Here is a 21,451-nt window from a genome sequence, read left to right on the forward strand (position 1 = left end):
TCAGTTTTTCCCTTGCTGAAAAACTTCTTACAAACATCAGAGGAGCAGAAAAAGCCTTATGATTTTTTAAAATTCAGGATATTATATTTAAAAGGCTGTTACATCAAAAGCTGATGCTGCTCAAACAGTTCCAGGAACCGGTCCTTTCCGGGTAAAATACCTGATGTCCAATGTGTGTAAGATGGTCTCTGCTGGAGTCTCATGAGGCTTGGGATAGAACACAAGAAGATGGATTGGCTGGTTCATATGAAAGGATGATGTTACCTTCAGTAGAAATTTTGGGTGCAAGCACAGCGTGACCTTATCTTTGAAGAATACTGTGGAAGGAGGATCGGCCATGAGTGCCCCGCTCTCATTCACCTGTATGGCGGAAGTAATGGTGACCAGAAAGGCCACTTTCACGGATAAATGCAGCAGGGAACAGGTGGCTAAGGGTTCAAATGGCAGTCTGGTGAGGCATTTTAACACCAGATTGGGGTCCCAGGCCGGGGTAGGCAAGCGAACTTCTGAGTAAATGTTCTGGAGTCCTGTGAGGAAGCGTTTAGTAATTGGGAGCGCGAAGATCAAATTCCCATCAATCTCATGATGGAATGCAGTAATGGCCGCAAGATGGACTTTGATTAAGCATTTCAGCTCCAGTAGGTATTCCAACATGAATGGTAGCAGTGCTGTGAAGGCTGTTGAGTATTTTTCTTGACACCAGGAGGAGAATAGTTTCCATTTTTGAAGGTAAGTGTTGTGTGTGGCCACTTTCCTGCTGTTTAGTAACACCTGTTTAACTTCTTCCAAGCAGGCTAGTTTGCCATGATGGAACCATGTAGGAGCCACGCTTGTAGGTGGAGTTTCTCCGGATTCGGGTGAAGAGTGTGACCGTTGTTCTGAGACAGCATGTCCAGACAACCATGGAGAGCTTGAGAAGTGCATATCGCCATGCTCATCAGGTAAGGTTGTACCATGCTTGTCTGGGCCATATTGGGACTATGAGGAAAACCTTGGCCTTGTCTGTTCATATCTTGCGTATCACGCGCGATATCACTGGAATCGGTGGGAAAGCATACATGAGGTGTGCATATCATGTGATGAGAAAGGCATCCCCCATTGACCAGTGTCCCATCCCCACTCTCAAGCAGAACATTGAGCATTTGCTCTTCACTGGGGATGTGAACAAGTCAATGAGGGGAGTGCCCCACTGGTGGAAAATGGAGAGCAAAACTCTCCTATTCATTTCCCATTCATGGTCTTGAGAAAAGTACCTACTTAGCATGTCTGCCGTTGCATTCTGACAGCTGGGAAGGTAGGAGGCTGAAATGTTTATTTTGTGGTGTATGTACCGGTTCCACAGTTTCATGACTTCGGTGCACAGCAAGTGAGATTGAGAGCCCCTTGTCAATTGACCTGCGGCAAAACACGCAGGCAAAGTTGTCAGTCATGATGCAAATGGATTCGTTCTTTATGTGCAGTAGGCACTGTGCAGTATACAGGCACTGTGGACTAGGCGCAATTCTAGTAGATTGATATGTAACAGTCTCCACAGGAGATCATTTGCCTTGAACTGTGCGCAGGTGCATATGAGCAAGGCGTCATGATTACTATTGAAGGGGGCTCCTGTTGGAACGGGATGCCCATGTATACATTTTCTGGTCTTGTCCACCAGTGCAGATAGTCCAGGACACTGGGTGGTATTGGAAGTCGTTTGTGCAGGCTGTGCTTGAGTATGTATACCGAGCTCAGCCAGCCCTGAATGCAGCGCATATGTAATCTTGCATGTCGTACCACAAATGTTGTGACTGCCATGTGTCCTAGCAGTTGCAGGACAGTACGAGCCAGTATTTGGGGACTGAATCTCACCTCTGAGATAAGGTTTGTCAGAGTTGTGAATCTGTTCAGGGGCAGGGATGCTTTGGCTTCTGTAGTATCAAGATGTGCCCCAATGAAGTCCAGTTGTTGGACAGAGACTAGAATGGATTTTCGTTTGTTCATCTGTAGTCCAAGATCCCTGAATAGTGTGATCATCATCTGGACTGAGTCCAGTGCATCTTGTTGAGCTGGGCCTTCGAGAAGGTAATCTTCCAGGTAAGGGAAAATCGTTATTCCCTGTTTGCGCAGATGTGCCACTAATACACCTAGGGTTTTGGAGAAAACTCTTGGTGTGGTGGATAGGCCGAAAGTTAGTACTCTGTTCTGGAAATGAGTGTCCTACTGTGAAACGCAGGAATTTCCTGTGAGCAGGGTGTATAACAACATGAAAATAAGCATCTTGGAGGTCAAGGGCTGAAAACCAGTCCCCCTTTTGCAGCGCTGGAAGTATCATGCCCAGTGTCACAATTTTGAACTTTTGAGCGTGTACGAATTTGTTGAGTTTCTGGAGATTCGAGATAGGTCTCCATTCCCCATTCTTCTTCTGGCTCAAGTAGTAGAACCCTTCCCCATGTATTGCAAAAATACTCATTCCATGGCACCTAGTTGTAGAAGATGATCAACTTCTTGTCATAACAAATGCTAATGAGAAGGGTCCCTGCAGAGGGATAGAGGTAGGGTAGGTGGTTGGGAGTTAAAGGGGAGGGTACATCCCTATTGTACAATCTCTAACACCCATTGGTCCATTATTATTGGCACCCAGATGCGGTAGAATGGGCAAAGACCATGCCCAAAGGATGAGGACGGATCGGGTGAAAGCACTGCCTGATGAGGGAGGTCATCCAGACCCTCAACAAAAACTTCAAAATCGTGGCTTGGGCAGAGCCGATTGAGAAGTCAATGGTTGAGCTTGAGGTGCTCTCCGTCGCTGTGACCGTTGGTGATGCCTTTGGTTCTCGTACTGTCACTGTTATTGCTTTTGGTTGGAAGAGGAATCCCTGTTCCTTTGCAGATGGAGTGTAGTTCCCCAAAGTGTGAAGGGTGGCTTGAGAATCCTTCATTGCGTGGAGCACTTCAGCTTTCTTCTTCTAAAAGAGCTTCTCTTGGTCGAAAGGTAGATCCTTGAACTTGGTTTGGAGCTCTCTAGGTATGCCACAGGATTGTAACCAGGATGTCTGTCACATAACCACGGCCATAGCCATGGTTCTGGTTGCCATGTCCACGACGTGCAAAGAAGCTTGGAGAGCTGCTTTAGCTGTGAGTTGACTCTTGTTTACAATGACCTGGAATTGTGATTGTTTCTCCTTGGGGAGCTCTGCTGTGAACGAGCTGAGTTTCCCATAATTATCATATTTAGCCAGCGAGGCTGAATAGTTTGCAACTCGGAATTGTAATGTTGCAGAGGAGTAAATTTTTCATCCAAAAAGAGGTCGAGCCTCTTGTGTTCTTTATCTTGTGGGGTTAATCTAAACTGTTGTTGTTCACTGATTAGTGGCATCAATCACCGAGGAGTTAGAGGGCGGGTGCAAGAAGAGGAAGTCCACCCCTTTGGTGGGGACATATTACTTTCTATCCGCCCTTTTGCTCATCAGCGGAATTGAGCCCAGTCTCTGACTGACTGTCTCTGCTCGTTCTAAGATCACATCATTGATGGGCAGAGCGATTCTGGAAGTAGATGCAAGTTGTAAAATTTGTACCAGCTTGTGTTGGTTTGTCTGCACTTCCTCCAACGGGATGTCCTGGCTTTGAGCAATCCGCTTAAACTGTTCCTGAAACTGTTTGAAGTCATCCACTGAGGAAGGTGGCGGTGGCATGATTGCCTCATCTGGGGAGAAGAAAGAATTGTGAGCAGGAGATGTTGCTTCCTGATCAGTGGCTGTTTCTGTGTTGTCCCCAACATTCTGAGCCTCCGTTGGCTGCAGGGTGGGAGACGTGAGATTAGACCTCAGCTCACCTCTATGAGCCGTGGGTGGCCTGGATTGGAGGTCCCGGAAAGTTGTCCAGGGTTCCCAACGTGCCCATTGCTTTGGGAAGGCCATGGGTCGATACATCCATGGTGGCCCGTAAAAAAGCTGGTTATGAGGGTATTTAGGACCCATTTGGCTTCAGGTTGGTCGTGGGTCTTTTGGTGATGAGTGGTGCGGCAAGAAAGTGCATGGTTCCTGCACATTATCGTCATTACTGGATCAGTGTACCATGCCATGAGAAGTATGGGGATCTCTTCCATAACTTACAGGAGAGCCCTCAGTACTGAGCAGTGGGGACTGCAGTGCCGATGATACAGCCAAGTCTCTTTGTTGCAGTAAATTCTGTGGCAGTTCTGATGTTGGTGCCATCAGTGCCAATTGGGGCGCTCTCGTCAGTGCCCTCAGATGTAGTGTTGATTTAGCTGGCGCGGTCAGTGCCAACTTGGTTTTTTCAGCCAGTGCTGACTGCAATGTCAGAGCCAGGAGTGGAGGCATGGTGCCTGAGGAGACACTTGGCACCAGGTCCATTACGGGTGAATTTGGTGCGATGGAGGAGGCATGTTGCTGTCTGTGCCTCAACCCAGTCTCCTTTGCTGGGGACTCAGCGGTGCTGGAGGTCATCCAAGCATGTGTTGGCATTGGGGCTACCGACTTGGCAGGAGACCACAGAGAGCAACGCGGAAAAATAGCCGGAGATGTCTGTGCCCTCTTCCTTCATCTTTTAGAGAAAGGCATGTCTCCTATCCCTGCAGAGAGGAGGTCTGTTGATCTGGCTCTGGTTGGAGAGATTTCTCCATCAGTATCATTTTTAAGGGGACATCTCGGTCATGCCGAGCTCTCACTTTCAGATTACTGCAGCAGCCGAATTTTTGCGGGACATGCATCTCCCCAAGACATTGGGCACACAAAGAGTATCCATCTGAAATGGGTACTGGTACGTGACAAGGACCGCATCACTTAAAGCCTGGGGAGCCAGGCATCTCTGATAGTTAACCGACCCCCGTGCGGGGAGGTAAGTTGGGAAAGTAAACTTTTTTTTTCTCTTAAATCTATCACTAAGACTAACTAACACTAACTATAACTTACAAAAGACTAACTAACCATATAAACTGCTATCTTCTAAAAGGTTTGGCAAGAGTAACAAACACTGCCCCTGAGCTCCGTCTTCAGCCGAGGACGGTTGAGAAGGACCTGGAGCGCTCGGGTCGTGCGCGCACTAGATGCAACACCAATGGCATCGCAAGACACCTCCTGCGCACACACGACACGCGCAGCCACTGCTACCATAAATCGCCGATTGATGGTTCCAGGACGCATTGACACCTGAAGTTGAGCACCCACAAGGACAGCACTCTAAGAAGAAAGGAAGATACCTTGTAACATGTCAGGACTTCATACTCTGCAAATGACACTCTGCAATTCACTATATGTAACTATATGTAAGGAAGAAAAGAGAAAACGCTTTCCTCTCCAAGAAATCAAGCCTTTTGAAATCCTTATCCTTGAGAGTCACTCTCACTGGGCTCAGTTACCTAGCTTTCTCTCAGGCTGCAGAGACTACTAGTATCCCTGGTATTCGAAGACTATAAAATTGTTAGAAGCCTCTTTATGGCACCTTGTATTGTTTTTGCTCCTCCATTTTCTGTAAGGGCAATGGTAGCAGTGGCCTACCATAGAACTGTAACTGGCTCTAGGAGGCCCTCATTTATGGGCAATGCTATGCTGCCAAGAGAAAGGAGTACAAAATATTGAATATCTAACAGGCCTCTTCTCTGATTACTGATGCCTCAGTTTCTTACATACTAGCCGAGAGTAATTCCTGAAAGGCCTGAAGGTCATCAGGTGCTGGAATTGGCACGGAGATCTTCTCATCGGGGACATAGATGACTGGTCTTTGGGAGAGGCTGCAGAACATTGGTTCAGTTGTTCCAGACCTATTTTTTCCTCTTGTTCTTCTTTGTCTCCATCCAGGATGGCAGCAGGTATGGCTTGTATAAATGGTCTTGAAGTCAGTGTTGCAGAAAAACAAAGTCTGTGTTTATGTGAGACATCTGGTCCAAAGATTCTAGACAGAAGCCCTAGTATGCCCAACACAACCAAGGTAGTACATAGTTGATTAGGCTTACAATGGGCAAGTCAGCACGCTGAAATTCATGTCTCTGGTTTGGAGGGATGAACCATCTTCAGATCCAGGGGAGAGAGGAGGTGAAGGTTTCCATCTGGAAGGTGCAGAAATGGTATGCTTGGAAGAGGAAGAAAACATCTCCTCAATTGGTGCTGATCTTTGGGAAGATGTTAGAACTAGGAATGCTGTTGATGCAGAGGTAGATTTTGGAAGCAGAGGCTCTTGCCAATCCCTTACTGGTACCAATCTTGGATGTCATTTCCCTGGTGAAAGGAGCACTGATAGACTGGGTGGGTCTTTGTGGACAGTCCTGTCCTGGAGCTCTAACTTTGATCTTCAGGATCTGAGGTGCTCTTCAATGATAGCTCTAGAAGATTTCAGACAGATACCCCTAGATTTTCTTATCCTTTTGGAAAACAATCACCAGACTGAGCAACAACCAAGTACAAGGCAGGACAGACAGCAGCTGTGGCCATCTGTGAGGGGAATCACACAGTCAGAAGATGGGCAGAGCTTAAAGCCTGATGACTTTGGATCTGTCATTACAGGCAGCAGTGGAAAGAGGCACTAAACAGAATTCATAAAGAAACAGATTTTTGGAAATAAAACAACAAGAGGAGAAAATTTTAGTACGGAATCAATTCTGACTGACCTAAGCTAAACTAAGGAAATTCTACAAGGAAGTGAGAGACATAAGAACATAAGAATGGCCACAGTGGGTCAGACAAATGGTTCATCTAGCCTAGTATCCTGTCTTGTGACATGATCAATGTCAAATGCTTCCAAGGGAATTAAAAGAACAGGGTAATTATCAAGTGATCGATCCTTTTGTCCAGTCCCAGCATCTGGCAGTCAGAGGCTTAGGGACACCCAGAGCACGGGGTTGTATTCCTGACCATCGTAGCGAATACCCATTGATGGACCTATCCCCCCTGAACTTATCTATTTCTTTTTTGAACACTGTTGTACTTTTAGCCTTCACAACATCCCCGGGCAACGAGGTCCACAGATTGACTGCGTATTGTTTGAAGAACTACTTCCTTATGTTGGTTTTAAATCTGTTGTCCATCAATGAAACTATAAGTGACCCTTGGTCCTTGTGTAATGCAAAGAGGATAACAACATTTCCTTATTCACTTTCTCCACACTAGTCATGATTTTATAAACTTCTATCGTACCTTCCCCCACCTCATCATCTCTTTTCCAAGCTGAACAGTCCCTGTATTTTTAATATCTCATCATATTGAAGCTGTTATATACTCCTAATCATTTTTGTTGCCCTTCTCTGTACCTTTTCCAAATCTAATAAATATTTTTTGAGATGAGGCAACCAGAACTGCACACAACATTCAAGGTATGGGCATACTATGGCTTTATATAATGTCATTATGATATTTTCTGTCTTATTATCTAATCCTTTCCTAATGGTTCCTAACATTCTGTTAGCTTTTTTGACTGATGCTACATACTGAGCAGATGTTTTCAGGAAACTATCCACAATGACTCCAAGATCTCTTTCTTGACTGGTAACAGCTAATTCACACCCCATCATTTTGAATGTGTACTTGGGATTATGTTTTCCAATGTGCATTACTTTGCATTGATCAACATAATTTCATATTCCATTTTGTTGCCCACCCAATTTTGTGAGATCCCGTTGTAATTCTTTGCAGTCTCCTTTGGATTTTCACTATCTTCAGTAATTTTGTACCATCTGCAAATTTTGCCACCTCACTATTTACCACTTTTTCCAGACTATTTTAAATAAGTTGAACAACATCGGTCCAGTACAGATCCCTGGGGACCCTGCTATTTACCTCTCTTCACTGGGAAAACGGACTGTGTATTCCTACCCTTTGTTAGAAGTATTTTAACCAGTTGCTGATCCATGAGATGACCTTTCCTCTTATCCCATCACTGGCTCTGTCCTACTTTCAGAGATGGTAAGAGGAAACTGAGGGATGGTTGTGCCCTTAGGTGGCACGAGGAAGGAACAAGGCTATGCAAGGCACAGGCATGGTCCCAACAGACACTGCTGTAAAAAGATTCCAATTCTGCATGCAAGAGGCACAGATGCACCTGAAGCAGGGATCAACCCAGGCAAATACTCGAAGCAGTAATATATAAAATCCTTTCAAAATTTACAATATGAACGTACAATATGGTACTAATACACTTCAAAAATCTCCAATCTGTACATGGAAACTGTAGTTGAACCAGCTGAAAGATGAACACATGGGTTCTGGGTGACAAAAATACTGCTAAAATGTCAGGGAGTAGCTAAGTCATATAGGGAAAATGAAGCCTTCCTAAAGATAACCCCGGTAAGAGTCCCAAGAAAGTAAAAGTTAATTATCAGAATGAACTTGGTATACTAAATCTTCTAGTGTTGGGAAGGCAGTTAAACTAAGGGGAAAATCTGAGACTACGCTAATAACTGTAGAAGGAGCCTTAAATATCAGGTATTCTAGAAATTGATCTTTCCAGTATAAGCCAATTACTCACAATCTCAATGGTGAAGGGAAGAATAAAATCAATACAGTTTTTTAAACCATGGGGTTGTTTTCCTACAGAATACTTACTTGTTTTCAAATACAACTGTGAGTGAATCCTCATGGACATCTTTGATAAATCCCTGCAATAAGAAGAAAGCAGTAGATGTGATATCTTTATTTTAGTTTGGCTTTTGACACAGTTCTACACAACATTCTCATAAGCAAACTAGAGAAATGTGGTCCTGATGAAACTACTATAAGGTGGGTGCATAACTGGTTGAACTACCGCATTCAAAGAGTAGTTAATGGTTCACTATCAAACTGGAAGGGCATATTTAGTGGGATCCCGAAGGAGTCTGTCCTGGGTCTGGTACAATTCAATATTTTCATTAATGACTTAAATAATGGATTGGAGAGTATGCTTATAAAATTTGCAGATGACACCAAGCACTTTGGAAGGGAGGATCAGAATTCAAAGAACACCAACAAACTAGAGAATTGGTCTGAATTCAACAAGATGAAATTCAACGAAGACAAGTGAAAAGTACTTCACTTAGGAAGGAAAAATCAAATGCACAACTGTAAAATGGGAGAAAACTGTGTAGGGGGTAGTACTGCTGAAAAGGTTCTGGGAGTTACAGTGGATCACAAACTGGATATGAGTCAACAATACGATGCAGCTGCAAAAAAAGATTAATATCATTCTGCGGTGTATTAACAGGAGTATTGTATGTAAGACATTGGCTCTAGTTGTCCTGCCGTATTCAGCACTGGTGAGGCCTCAGCTGGAGGACTGTGTCCAGTTCTGGGCACCACACTTTAGGAAAGATGTGAACAAATTTGAAAGAGTCCAGAGGAGAGCAACAATCTGACCTACAAGGACAGGTTTAAAAAAACAAAATTATATATATGTTTAGTCTAGAGAAAAGGCGACTATGGGGGAACCTGACAACAATCTTCAAATATGTTAAGGGCTGTTATAAAAAGGATGGCGATCAATCGTTTCCCACATCCACTGAAGGTAGGACAAGAAGTAAAGGGCTTAACCTGCAGTAACACAGATTCAGGTTAGATACTAGGAAAAACTAACTATAAGTATAGTTAAGCTATTCCAAGAGAGTTTGTGGAATCCCCATCACTGGAGGTTTTTAAGAAGTGGATGGACAAACACGTGTCAGGGATGGTCTAGGTTAACTTAGTCCTGCCATAGTACAGGGGGCTGGACTTCATGATCTCTCAGTGTCCCTTCCAGTCCTATATTTCTATGATTCTAAGTGTTTTAAAAGAGGTTGCTGGATCATTAATGTAGATTTTCAATAAGTCTTGGTACACAGGGGACGTTCCAGAAGACACGAAGAAAGCTAAAGTTGTGCCAATGTTTAAAATTGGTAAACAGTATGCAGGAGTCAGGGCAGAGGGCTGGGGGCATGTGAGGGGGGTGTATGAGTCAGGGTATCGGGTGTGCAGGGTGCTGGAGTCAGGGCTGGGGTCATGTGGGGGGTCAGGGCAGAGGGCTGGGAGTGTGTGGGGGGGTGCGGGGGGTCACGGCAGGGGGCTGAGGGGTGTGGGGGTCAAGGCTGAGGGCTGGGGGTGTGGGCGAGAGGGGTGCAGGGGCCTGGAGGGGCTGTGGGGGGGATGCAGGGGTCAGGGCAGAGGGCTGGGGGTGTGGGCTAGGGTCATGGGGGTGCTTCCAGCCCCCTGCCCAGAGCAGCTCATGGCACGGAGCTGGAGGGGATATGCCCTGATTCCACCCCCCTTCCCCAAGGCCCCGTCCCCACGGCTTCTCCGCCTCCTCCCCAGAGCAGCAAGTGTGCTGCGGCTCTGCTTCTCCCCCTCCCGCACAAGGGCCATCAGCTGATCGGCGGCAGGGATGGAGAGGCGGAGAGGCAGGAACCCAGCACGCTGGGGGAAGAGGCGGGGTTGGGGGGAGCTTGCCTGCCCTGCAGCAGCCACCGGCAGGACCAAGCTTCTTCACCCTGCCCCCGCAGGCAGAGAAGAGTGAGCTGGGGCGGGCAGGATTTTTAATGGCACGCTGCTGCCAGCCTGGGTTTGGCAGCGAGCTGAGCGGGGCTGGAGGCTAGGACCGGGCAGGCAGCAGCGTGCCATTAAAAATCGGCAAGCATGCCGTCCTTGGCACGCATGCCATAGGTTGCTGACCACTCGAGTGCACCATGACATGGGGATTGCTGACTACAGGCTGATTTGGCTGGAGTGAAGTGACCTGCAATGGCATCACGTTTTGCACACTCTGCAACGTCTAACCAGTTATTTAAGACGTTGTGATCTAGTGAAAATTCTAGTGGTGAGTCACTCAGTCAGAACGATCTATGCCTTATTCCAGGTGTACACCTCATCCAATCTATGAGACCAGATTTGGTCATCAGAGACTTGTGTCCAGGAGCTGTTACAGTTTTCTCTGCTTTGGCAGAGCATTTGAATTGCTATAGTGACAATATAAAAACTATTAATAAGTATTCGAAAAACATCAATTGGGAAACTGCAGAGTTCACGACTGACCGAAAAACGTGTGCTGTAAGGCATAGAAACACGACAAGCTCTGACACCTCACTGCTTTTCAGAGATGAGTTTCCACCCTCCCATTCAGGACAAAGAACCAGTATGCAGTACTGGCAAAAGGAGGCGAGAGCAGACCCCAATGGCTGAGGACGAGCTACCACCTGCTCCCAAGGCCACTGTACACAAGAAACAGCGGCTCAGTGGTCAGGGCCATTCTGTAACCACTTGAATCTTATACTGCCAAGAGCCATCATGGTATGTGCAATATTGGGGTATTGGTCAAAGAGGATAGAGGGAAAGTGCTCTGGGCAACCTCCCCCACCCCCATGCCCTTTTTGTGCTTTAACATGTTGTAGATGGAAGCCTGGGGGTGACAGTGAATGGGCTGTAAACAGAGGGAAATGGTTTGTACATTTCAGCAACTCCGGGGTTGGCAGAGTAAAGGTATGCATATTAATGGGGTTTATTGAGGCACTGCTGCATTTCCTGATTTTCACAAGTATGAATAAGCTTGGCTCAATTCAACATTCTGTAAGGAGACAACACATCACCAAGCAACCTTAACTCTGTATGAATGTAGGTTTCTCCCCTACCCCCATTGCATGTACTTTGATTTATGTAAGGTGTTTGACTTGGTACCACATGACATGACATCTTAATTAAAAAAAAAAAAAAAAACGACAATATAAACTTAACATGGCACACATGAAATGGATTAAAAGCTGGCTAACCAACGGGTCTCAAAATGTAACTATAAACAGGAAGTGAGCACTGAGCAGGTGCAGCTCCACAAGGATCATTTTTAGCAATAACTTAGAGGAGAACATAAAATCACCACTGATAAAGTTTGCAAATGACACAAAAAATAGTTTGCAAATGACACAAAAAATAGGGGAGTAGTAGACAATGAACAGGAAAGGCTGACAGAGCTATCTGGATCACCTGGTAAGCTAGGTGCAAGCACACAATATGTGTTTTAATACAGTTAAATGTGAACATCTAGGAACAAAGAAAGTAGGCCATACTTTTAGGATGGGGGACTCCTTTGTGAAGCAGTGACTCTGAAAAGATTTGGAGGTCATGGTTAATCGCTGCACAAGAGCGCCGAGTGTGACGTTGTGGCCAAAAGGGCTCATGTGATCCCTAGATGCATAAACAGGGGAATCCTGAGTAAGAGTACAGGATATATTTCACCTCTGTATTCGGCACTGTGTGATCACGGCTGGAATACTACATCCAGTGCTGGTGTCCACAATTAAAACAGGATATTGATAAATTGGAAAGGGTTCAGATAAGAGCCATGAGAATGAATAAATGATTAGAAAACCTGTCTTATAGCGATAGATGCAAGGAGCTCAATCTACTTAGCTTAACAAAGAGAAGGTTAAGGGATTATTTGATTACAGTTTATAAATATCTACATGGGGAGCAAATATTTGATAATAGGCTCTTCAGTCTAACAAAGAAAGGTATAACATGATCCAATGGCTGAAAGTTGAAGATAAAGAAATTCAGACCAGTTTTTGACCAGTCCTGAGAGTTTTCTAAGTGCTCTGATTCAAACCATCTTGAAAGCAACCAGTCTTTATATTACTGATAAAGACAGATGATTATAGGGGGCTGCGAGCAACCAGAAGAAACAGAGATTACATTGAGGGCCCATTTGTCAGGTTAAATCTATTCGTTACACAGACTTGAAATCCATGTGTATCTTCTGAACTTGGCAAAAAGGCTAGGGCCTTTTCTTTAGAATATCAATACTTCCATAGTTATCCATGGATGTGTCACCTTAAATTGGAACACTGCATTGTAATCTACATATATCTATGCCTTAAGACCACAGGGAAACTGCAGATAGTTAAACTGCAAAGTTAAGAGGGACTTCTCATACAGCTATGCTCCAAAATCTGATTCTAGATGAAATATAAGACTCATTTTGACCCATTAAGTCCTAATTTGTACCTTACCTATCTTTGACACCACCTATTTCCTTGTGTGAATCTGCAGCAAACGCAATTGTCTGAAGCACCTAAAGTAGCAGTCTTCTGATTTAAATGAAGTTAGCAGCAAGACATTCTCACTGAGGAATCCTCAGCTCCACAACTCCCTTTTATCATTTATTATTTGTATTGTGGTAACATCTAGGAGCCACAGACATAGACCAAGGTTCCATTGTGCTAGGCACTAGACACAAACATAACAAAAAGTCAGTCACTGCCCTAAAGAGCTCCTTGGTCTGCAAGAGCATTAATTTTTCAACCTTCACAGAACACTGCAAGACACATCTGTTCCTCAATAAGTAACATTTTTAGAGCAGATGGAAAGTTTTTTGGTGGCACTGAGGCAATATGTAATTTTTAAAATATAATTTACAGATTTGTCCAAGTGCTGAGGTAATATTAGTACTAACACATTTCATAAATCTAACAAATAAAGAGAACAGTAGTCTACATCATAGTTGTTTAGTTAAACATGAGATATTAATTCCTGTAATGTGTTGTAACCTTAGTTTGAAAAATGCAAGGAAGTGGAGAATCAGGTCTTAAACCTTGATTTCAGAGGAATTCTACACCAGTGTAGTAATGTATGCTTTAATAAATTAGAATGATTAAAGGACTGGAAATACACCTTTAAGGAGAATTTGTGAACTTGATTACAATCTATAAATACCTACATGGGAAACAAATATTTGACAATGTGATCTTCAGTCTAGCAGATAAAGTTATAACAAGGTCCAATGGTTAGACACTGAAGCCAGACTAATTCACAGTGGAGATCAGGTACACAATTTTAACAGTAAGTAAAAGAACAACACTGGAACAACTTACCAAGGGTTGTGATGGATTCTGCAGCACTGGCAATTTTAAAATCAGAACTGGATGGTTTTCTAGAAACTATGCTCTAGTTCAAACAGGAATTATTTCAGGGAAGTTCTATGGTCTGTGCTATACAGGAGATCAGACTACATGATCACAGTGATCCTTGCTGGCCTTGGAATATATGAATAGATTTGTTTTGTTACTATGAGCCATCGCTTTGCGTTTACAGTAGCCACTTTGGATGTTTTGACAGAAAGTGAGAGTTTTCCCTAAATTAATAGGTAATGAAAAAAATTAACATGTTTTTTCTCAGAGTAACTGGGAAAAGTACTCTGTCACAATGACTTTTATTTAACCATTGGTGACTGTGAAGATAATTATGCCAAACCACCACTTTGGAAATAAACAAAAGAAACTGTCACAGAAAAAGGGAGCAATAGGACGGAGCAAATAAAACAATATGGTGAAAAAGGCGAACAGGTGAGCTTTAAATAAGTGAATGGTGATAATTAAGTAACTTCAGCAAGAGGACTATCCAATATAGGGCAAACCCAGAGGTATCTTATACACTCACAACATATCAGGGGGGACAGGGACGGACAGAGAGGAGATGCTTGTGCGCAAGCAAGGTTTCTTCTGTGCTAGACTGGGAACCAGAGTCTCAAAATAAAGGTTTCAGAGTAGCAGCCACGTTAGTCTGTATCCACAAAAAGAACAGGAGTACTTGTGGCACCTTAGAGACTAACAAATTTATTTGAGCATAAGCCCACGGAAGCTCATACTCAAATAAATTGGTTAGTCTCTAAGGTGCCACAAGTACTCCTGTTCTTTTTTCAAAATAAAGGGTCTGCGCACACCATGGAGATCTCTGTATCAAACCCCACAAAAGAGCTACTGATGTATTGGGGGAAATCAAGGGGTGCAGGAAAAGGCTCTACTATAGCTCAGGTGTGGCCACAAACTCACATGGTGAGGAGTGCAAGGAGTGTATATCTGTCAATCTTCCCTACATCCGAGAGCAGGTTTGATTCAGCCCGGTTGCGCGGAGCCCCATAGGTGATACTTCCAAACTGATGTTAAGTGTTCCCAAAAAACAGAAGTTCCCTTACCTGAGGCTTTGCTTATGGGTTTAGGATTAGGCCCACCTGAAGCGAATCATGAGTAATTTATGACATCAGTCTTCTGATACAGAATGGCAGTTCTACAGCTTTTAAAAATGTAAGTGAATTTAGTGGTGGGGACAGATGCCAGCCTCCTATGATTCCAGGGTAGGAAGGGGAGCCTTTATCCACAAAAGAGGCACAGCAGACAGTAGTGCAAGTTTCCTCCCAGATGTATCTCAACCACAAGTAGGAGGAACAAACTCTAGAAATGAGTTCAGTCTCATTCAGTCATTTGTCTGTTTGCTGATATTGCTAACAAGGAACGGTGGCAATTTCTGTGTCATGAAAACCTGGCACATTACAAACTTGACTACGTGCACCTTATTCATTGAAAGAACCTCACATCATAAAGGTTTCGATAACTAGTGTTGTGGGCTGTGTCTGAAGCTCTGATGTTGAGGTCAAAAGATCTGAATACTATTACCAAATCCTTAAGCCTTTTAATGCCTAAGCACTGTATTTTTATAACGATCACATATGTGAATTATTTCATTTAATACATAAATAAAAAAACCCTCCTCAAGGTGGATAAAAATGGATGATTTTTTTTAATATAAAAATCAGATTTTTTTATTTAAATCAGACTTTTATTGTTATTTAAATTCTAAGTTTTTCCCTTCAATAATAAACCTGTTTAAATTGAAATCCAAACTTAATACAAAATATGTTAAGGCCTAACCTTATTATAATATCTTAAAACATTTAAATAAAAAAAATTATAATGCTGAATCTATGAGCCTCTATCAAACACTCTGAATTGAAAGCTGCTTTTCTATATAAACAAAGTAATGAGAAAAACTTTTGAGGTCAAGCTTTATAAATATGGCACAATAGATCATGTACTGTTTTAAGGCCTTGTTTTGTTTAATAAAAATACATTTTATGTGCTGTAATGTCTCAAATTAAATTCCAGCTACCATCCTAATGCAGCTTGACACAAATCATGAGCAAAAAGTTAATCATTCACCATTTTCTAACATATTAAAAGTGTACAATTAATAAGAATCTGAAAATATTAAGCTACATCATTGCTTAAACAAATGTATATAGTTATAGTGTACCCTCCTATGTAGAAAAAAGATGTACCAAACCTAGCGTACACATTCTAATTAATTGTAAAATCAGCATGTTTTAATGGTTATATCAACCAATGTGAATAAATCTCTCTTTAGAGAAGAACTGAAGCACAAATGGAAAAGTTGATTAAAACTGGATATTTAAATCAAGGCTTTTACTTGGTATTTAAATCAACCTACCCTGGCCCCACTTGGTAGTTTACTATTAATGGTCACTTCTTAAGACAGAATTTCTGGGGAATCAGAATGACATCTGGTACATACACAACTTTCCTATGATTACCTGAAGCATTAGTCAATACTGGCTCAAATTTAGCCTGGGCATAAGTGTATATTATTTCCACTGGTAACAAACAGGGAGTTGCACCTGCTTATGCTAGGGATATTTTTGGTTCATTGTGTGTTATTTTTCAGCATGAAAGTCTAGTTATTACAAATGTGTGCTGGATAAAAATAATCCTTCAAAAATATGTTAACTTTATTTTACCAACAAAATGTACTTTGACCCTACGGTTAAATAATAACTGAGAATACAAATGCACATAAATCAGGAAATTCAAAGGTATAGTGTCTGCAGTAACTACAATGTGGCGCCCTAGTACGTAAGTAGTATTCTGCATTGCTGTATATGCCATAAATGCACACAAGCAATATAGCAATATACAATTGCAACAGTATTGTACCACTTAGTTTCTTTATTTTTGACCACACTATTAAAACCTGGGTTTTTTTTAAGATGCTCATCTGAAGGATCCTGCAAAGATTAATTTACCTGGTGTTCAACTTATCTGCCTTGGCCTCATCATACCTTAGGCCCCAATCCTACAAGTTGTTCCATGCAGGCAGATCTCAGTCCACATGAAACAACTTGAGGGACGAGGGCTTTAATTTGTGAACCTTCTAAGAGGAGTAAGATGAGAAGAGTACTCTCTGTCCATTGGATAAAGTAAAAATGTTTAACAGAAGCTTGTCAGATAATGTTTATTTAAAAAAATATTTAAAATTGGTTTGGAGGTTAATGGTTTAGAGCAGTGGTTTTCAAACTAGGGCCGCGGCTTGTTCAGGGAAAGCCCCTGGCGGGCCTGGCCGGTTTGGTTACCTGCCATGTCCGCAAGTTCGGCCGATCGCGGCTCCCACTGGCAGCGGTTCGCCGCTCCAGTCCAATGGGGCCTGCAGGAAGGGCGGCCAGCACATCCCTCGGCCCGCGCCGCTTCCCACAGCCCCCATTGCCCTAGAGCAGCGAACTGCAGCCAGTGGGAGCAGCGATCGGCCGACCTGCGGCTGCGGCACATAAACAAACCAGCCCGGCCCGCCAGGGGCTTTCCCTGAACTAGCAGCAGCCCTCATTTGAAAATCACTGGTTTAGAGTTAAATCAGATTATATTACAAGAGCTAACCATCAAGAAATCCCTCTTGTAGCATACACCATAACCAGTTACGCTTTTAATTAAATTGATTTATATTGTGGAAAAATAGATTTTGATCTTTTCTATTTTTAGAAAAGTACATTAACCATTTTCCTTACTAAATTGTGTCATTTATAATACACACATAAAAAACTCTATAATTCTAGCAAATGAAGTGCAATTAGTGAGGGACAAGAGAAGCTATTATTGATGCCATGTTCATAGTTCTAAAGAACTAAATACAGTAAAACATATGGCAACTTTGAATTAATATTAAAGATTTTTGTAAGCACATGATTATAGCTTAGCTGCAGTTAAGTCATTTATACAAGAATTATTTTACACAATTAGCAGCTTGGCTTTGTATCTGTTGGCATGGTGGGTAAGTTTCACATCTCATGACATGATTGAGGTATACCGCAATAGAGAGTCTGAATCCAGGACAGAGCGCAGCCCTCAGGTTTCATCCTGTCATGCTAATATGTTTTTTTTCCCCTTCAGAAGAACAAGGTAATGCCTTCCATACACTGACCTGAGAATACACAAATCTTACCTGAGATAGTGATCCCCTTGTAAGTCTTGCTATTCTATCACTACCCAGGGATGCTGAAAGCATCAATCTGATTCCTCCCTCCCTCCCACCCAAACCCTAGACAGAAAAATTAAGCAATTTAGATCCTAGACACACATGCAACCTTTATTTGTTTAACATGCAACAGCTTTTTAGGTCAACCAGACCTGACCATCAGTAGATGTTATTTCACCGTATTTATCTACCAAAACAAAACAGGATCTTCTGAAAGGGTGTGTGGGTATGGATCACAAGGCGACCAATAGTCTTAACTCAATACATTTCAACCCCAGAAAGAAATTGGAATACAAACCTAACTCTTAATAACTGGACTACTTCAGTATTAAATGTCATTCTTACTCCAGACCTCAGTTAATAGAGCTGACCGCCAAACTAGTCATTTCTAAGTAAAACCCACTTAGGGTCATCTCCCTATGGCCCATTACTTCCATTAACCACCCTTTATAGTGCTAAATACACAATAGTACAGATCCAGCCCTTCCAATTCTCACTTACTTGGAGGGACACTTCATCATTCCAGATTATAAAGCAGGCTTTTTATGATGATAATTTTGAATGTACACATATCCTTTCATCCAAAGAGTCTAAAGTACTTCATAACACTCTTGTAAACCCTTGTATTCTTCAACAGATGAGGAAACTGTAGCATAGTTAAGTAAATTGTCCAAGGTCACAAAGCAAGGCAATGGCAGAGCCAGGAATAGTATCTAGATAAAATTCCTGACTACTCTAACCAGCAGAAAAGACTCCCTTCTCTTTTTTAAAAGCATCTTTCTCTTACGATGAAGGATTTTAATCTGTGTTCTGATGAGACTTTCAAAATCTCAATAAGACTTTTAAAATTTCTTTGTCAAAGTCAAACATCACTCTTGATCTGAATAAAAAATGCAACACTACATATTAAGAGTGGAAATACAATTTTCCCTAGTAAGTTCTTTCCATCAGAGTCCTTCTTAATAGTTTATCAACCAGCTACCTATTAAAAGTCAAAAACTTGTAAAATCAGCTGGTTATGATCCTTAAAACACCAACTGGGTTTACATACTATAAAAATTACCATATGATATCCAATGTAAATCCACAGACATAACCAACAGGAAACTCATGCAAAGGGCAAATAAATCACTGTCTGACATAGTGGGCTATTACAAATCTATGATTAGATGTAAGTGATTAAGAGAGTCCTGAAATTAAGTGCACAGGGAGCAGAGCATAAAGTGAGTGCTCACAATGATGGCTGCAATCAGCCCTCCTGTGAAGGAACACAGAGGGCTCTCTCTATAAAAAGAGCTGGGATTCTCAAACATCTCAGGCCTGGCTTAGGGAAAAAGACTGACAGGCAACAGCTGAGAGTATTTTGTATTGATTCTGTAACATCCTGGCATACCAGGGAGGGTGGTGGTGAAGGAAGCTTTCTGATGACATAAATAAACTCCAGGTCCCTAAGCATTATATTATATGGGCTTTTATTTTCAGCAATTTAATCCACCCCCCCCCCCCCAGGCTCCTACAAAACGCTTCTAGTCTTCAAATAATAATCCAAACCCTCACCCCCAAAAAGGAAGAAATCTTTCTCCATTTGTCAGCTGACAACCTGCCTCAGACCCAATGAAAGCAGACTCCCCCTTCCACTTTACATGGGACTAGCCCCATCAATTGAGACTAAACCTCATCTAGGCGCCCCCAAACTCCTGCTCAAACCCTACCACGCACGCAGATGTCTCCTCCCAGCCCAGCCACCTTCCCCAGGCAGCCCCTCCCCCAGCCCACTCCACAACCCAACCCCCTTCTCCCAGCGCCCCCAAGCACTCGCACTCCCTCCAGCCCACCCTTCCCCACCACACCCAGGCAAACCTCCCCCCCGCCCGCGAACACCCTTGCCCCGTAGGCCCCGCCTCGCTATCACCTGCCCGCCCCGGGCCCGAAACTACCCTAACGGTTTCTTTGGGTGAGAGGGACAGGCCGAGCCCGGGACACGGAAACCGTTACCCGCCCCGCTCCCGCTGCTCGCCGCGGGCCGATACCTTGTAGAAGGCCCCGTTGGAGCCGCGCACTTCCACGGTCAGCTCCTCCATGTTGAGACCGCAAAGGACGCCGGGACAGGCTTCTAGAAACTGTCACCACTGGGGGGGAGGGGGCGCTCTCCGCGCTCCCTCTCCGAGTCCTCACACGCCGCGGGGCGGCGCTGGCTCGCCTCCCTCTCCCCTCGCATGGGAGGGGCGGGGGTGTTCCCGCTCGGCTCCCCGGCCCCTCCCCACACACTGCAGCGGCTAATTCCCTCTCACGCCGGGCGGGGCGTCTGTCCCCTCCCCGAGCTCCCTCTTCCTGCTCGGGTCGCCTCCGGCCTTCCCCTCGTCCCGCTCGCGCCCTGGGCCCCTCTCGCCCGCCCCGGGGCGGAGCAGAACCGGCTCCCCCAGGGCGCGGGCTGGCTCCGAACGCGCAAAAGGGCGGGCTGCCGCCTGTCCCCAGCGCTCCCTCACAGAGCGCGGCGCTGGCTAGTGCCCAGCAGCGGCCTCGTTACCCCGCCAACCCAGGCCTAACGCTAGCCCCCGCCTAGCCCATTCCCCGGGCGAACTCCCTCAGGGCGCCAGACGCGGGAGCGGGGTGGCTAGTCCCCAGGAGAAGGCTCTCTTCCTTCCCACACGCTCACACAGCCTGGGCGGGAGCTGGCTCATCCCAGGGGATGTTTCAGAGTAGCAGCGGTGTTTGTCTGTATCCGCAAAAAGAAAAGGAGGACTTGTGGCACTATGGGGGGCTCACTCCCCTCCTCCGTTTACAGCTGCTAAGCCTCCCAGGACTGAGTGTCTGGTGACTACACCTTACCCCTGGGAGGGGCTCTTCACCATCAGACCCAGGAAACCTGTTTCCTTTCCCCACCCTGGAGAGGGGAGGGGGCCTTCCATAGGCACAGGACAGCAGGCTACATTGTTCATCCCTTCCTTACCACCTCCCACACTAGGGTGACCAGACAGCAAGTGTGAAAAATCGGGAGGGGGGTGGGAGGTAATAAGCCTCTATACAAGAAAAAGCCCCAAATATCAGGACTGTCCCTGTAAAATCAGAACATCTGGTCACTCTATTCCACACACAGTTCTTCCACCACTCCCACAACCCTGTATTGTTTACTCACTGATTGTTTGTGCCCTGCCAAAGAGTTGGATCAAATGTTTTTTGTCCAGTTTTGGGCCCCACACTACAAGAAGGATGTGGATAAATTGGAGAGAGTCCAGCGAAGGGCAACAAAAATGATTAGGGGTCTGGAACACATGACTTATGAGGAGAGGCTGAGGGAGCTGGGATTGTTTAGTCTGCAGAAGAGAAGAATGAGGGGGGATTTGATAGCTGCTTTCAACTACCTGAGAGGTGGTTCCAGAGAGGATGGCTCTAGACTATTCTCAGTGGTAGAAGAGGACAGGACAAGGAGTAATGGTCTC

At 44.2% G+C, this 21,451-nt stretch overlaps 1 protein-coding gene across 3 annotated transcripts in view; it reads right to left on the bottom strand.

The window, feature by feature from the left end:
• FXR1 (FMR1 autosomal homolog 1) overlaps nt 1–20,150 on the bottom strand; it is a 67,978-nt gene extending 47,828 nt beyond the window's left edge. Inside the window, exons 1-2 of one of the 3 annotated variants that reach the window (XM_073359290.2) lie at nt 20,042–20,150; nt 8,532–8,584 (exon numbers count right to left, since the gene is read on the bottom strand). In XM_073359290.2, coding sequence (XP_073215391.1) covers nt 8,532–8,584; nt 20,042–20,092 — 104 coding nt within the window. In that variant the 5' untranslated portion in view covers nt 20,093–20,150. The remainder of the gene's footprint in view (nt 1–8,531; nt 8,585–20,041) is intronic. The other 2 variants (XM_073359288.1, XM_073359289.2) reach the window with 2 other exon arrangements.
• Between the last annotated feature and the right edge of the window lie 1,301 nt (nt 20,151–21,451).

The sequence above is a fragment of the Lepidochelys kempii genome, chromosome 9, assembly GCF_965140285.1.
Source record: "Lepidochelys kempii isolate rLepKem1 chromosome 9, rLepKem1.hap1, whole genome shotgun sequence".
Taxonomy (NCBI): domain Eukaryota; kingdom Metazoa; phylum Chordata; order Testudines; family Cheloniidae; genus Lepidochelys; species Lepidochelys kempii.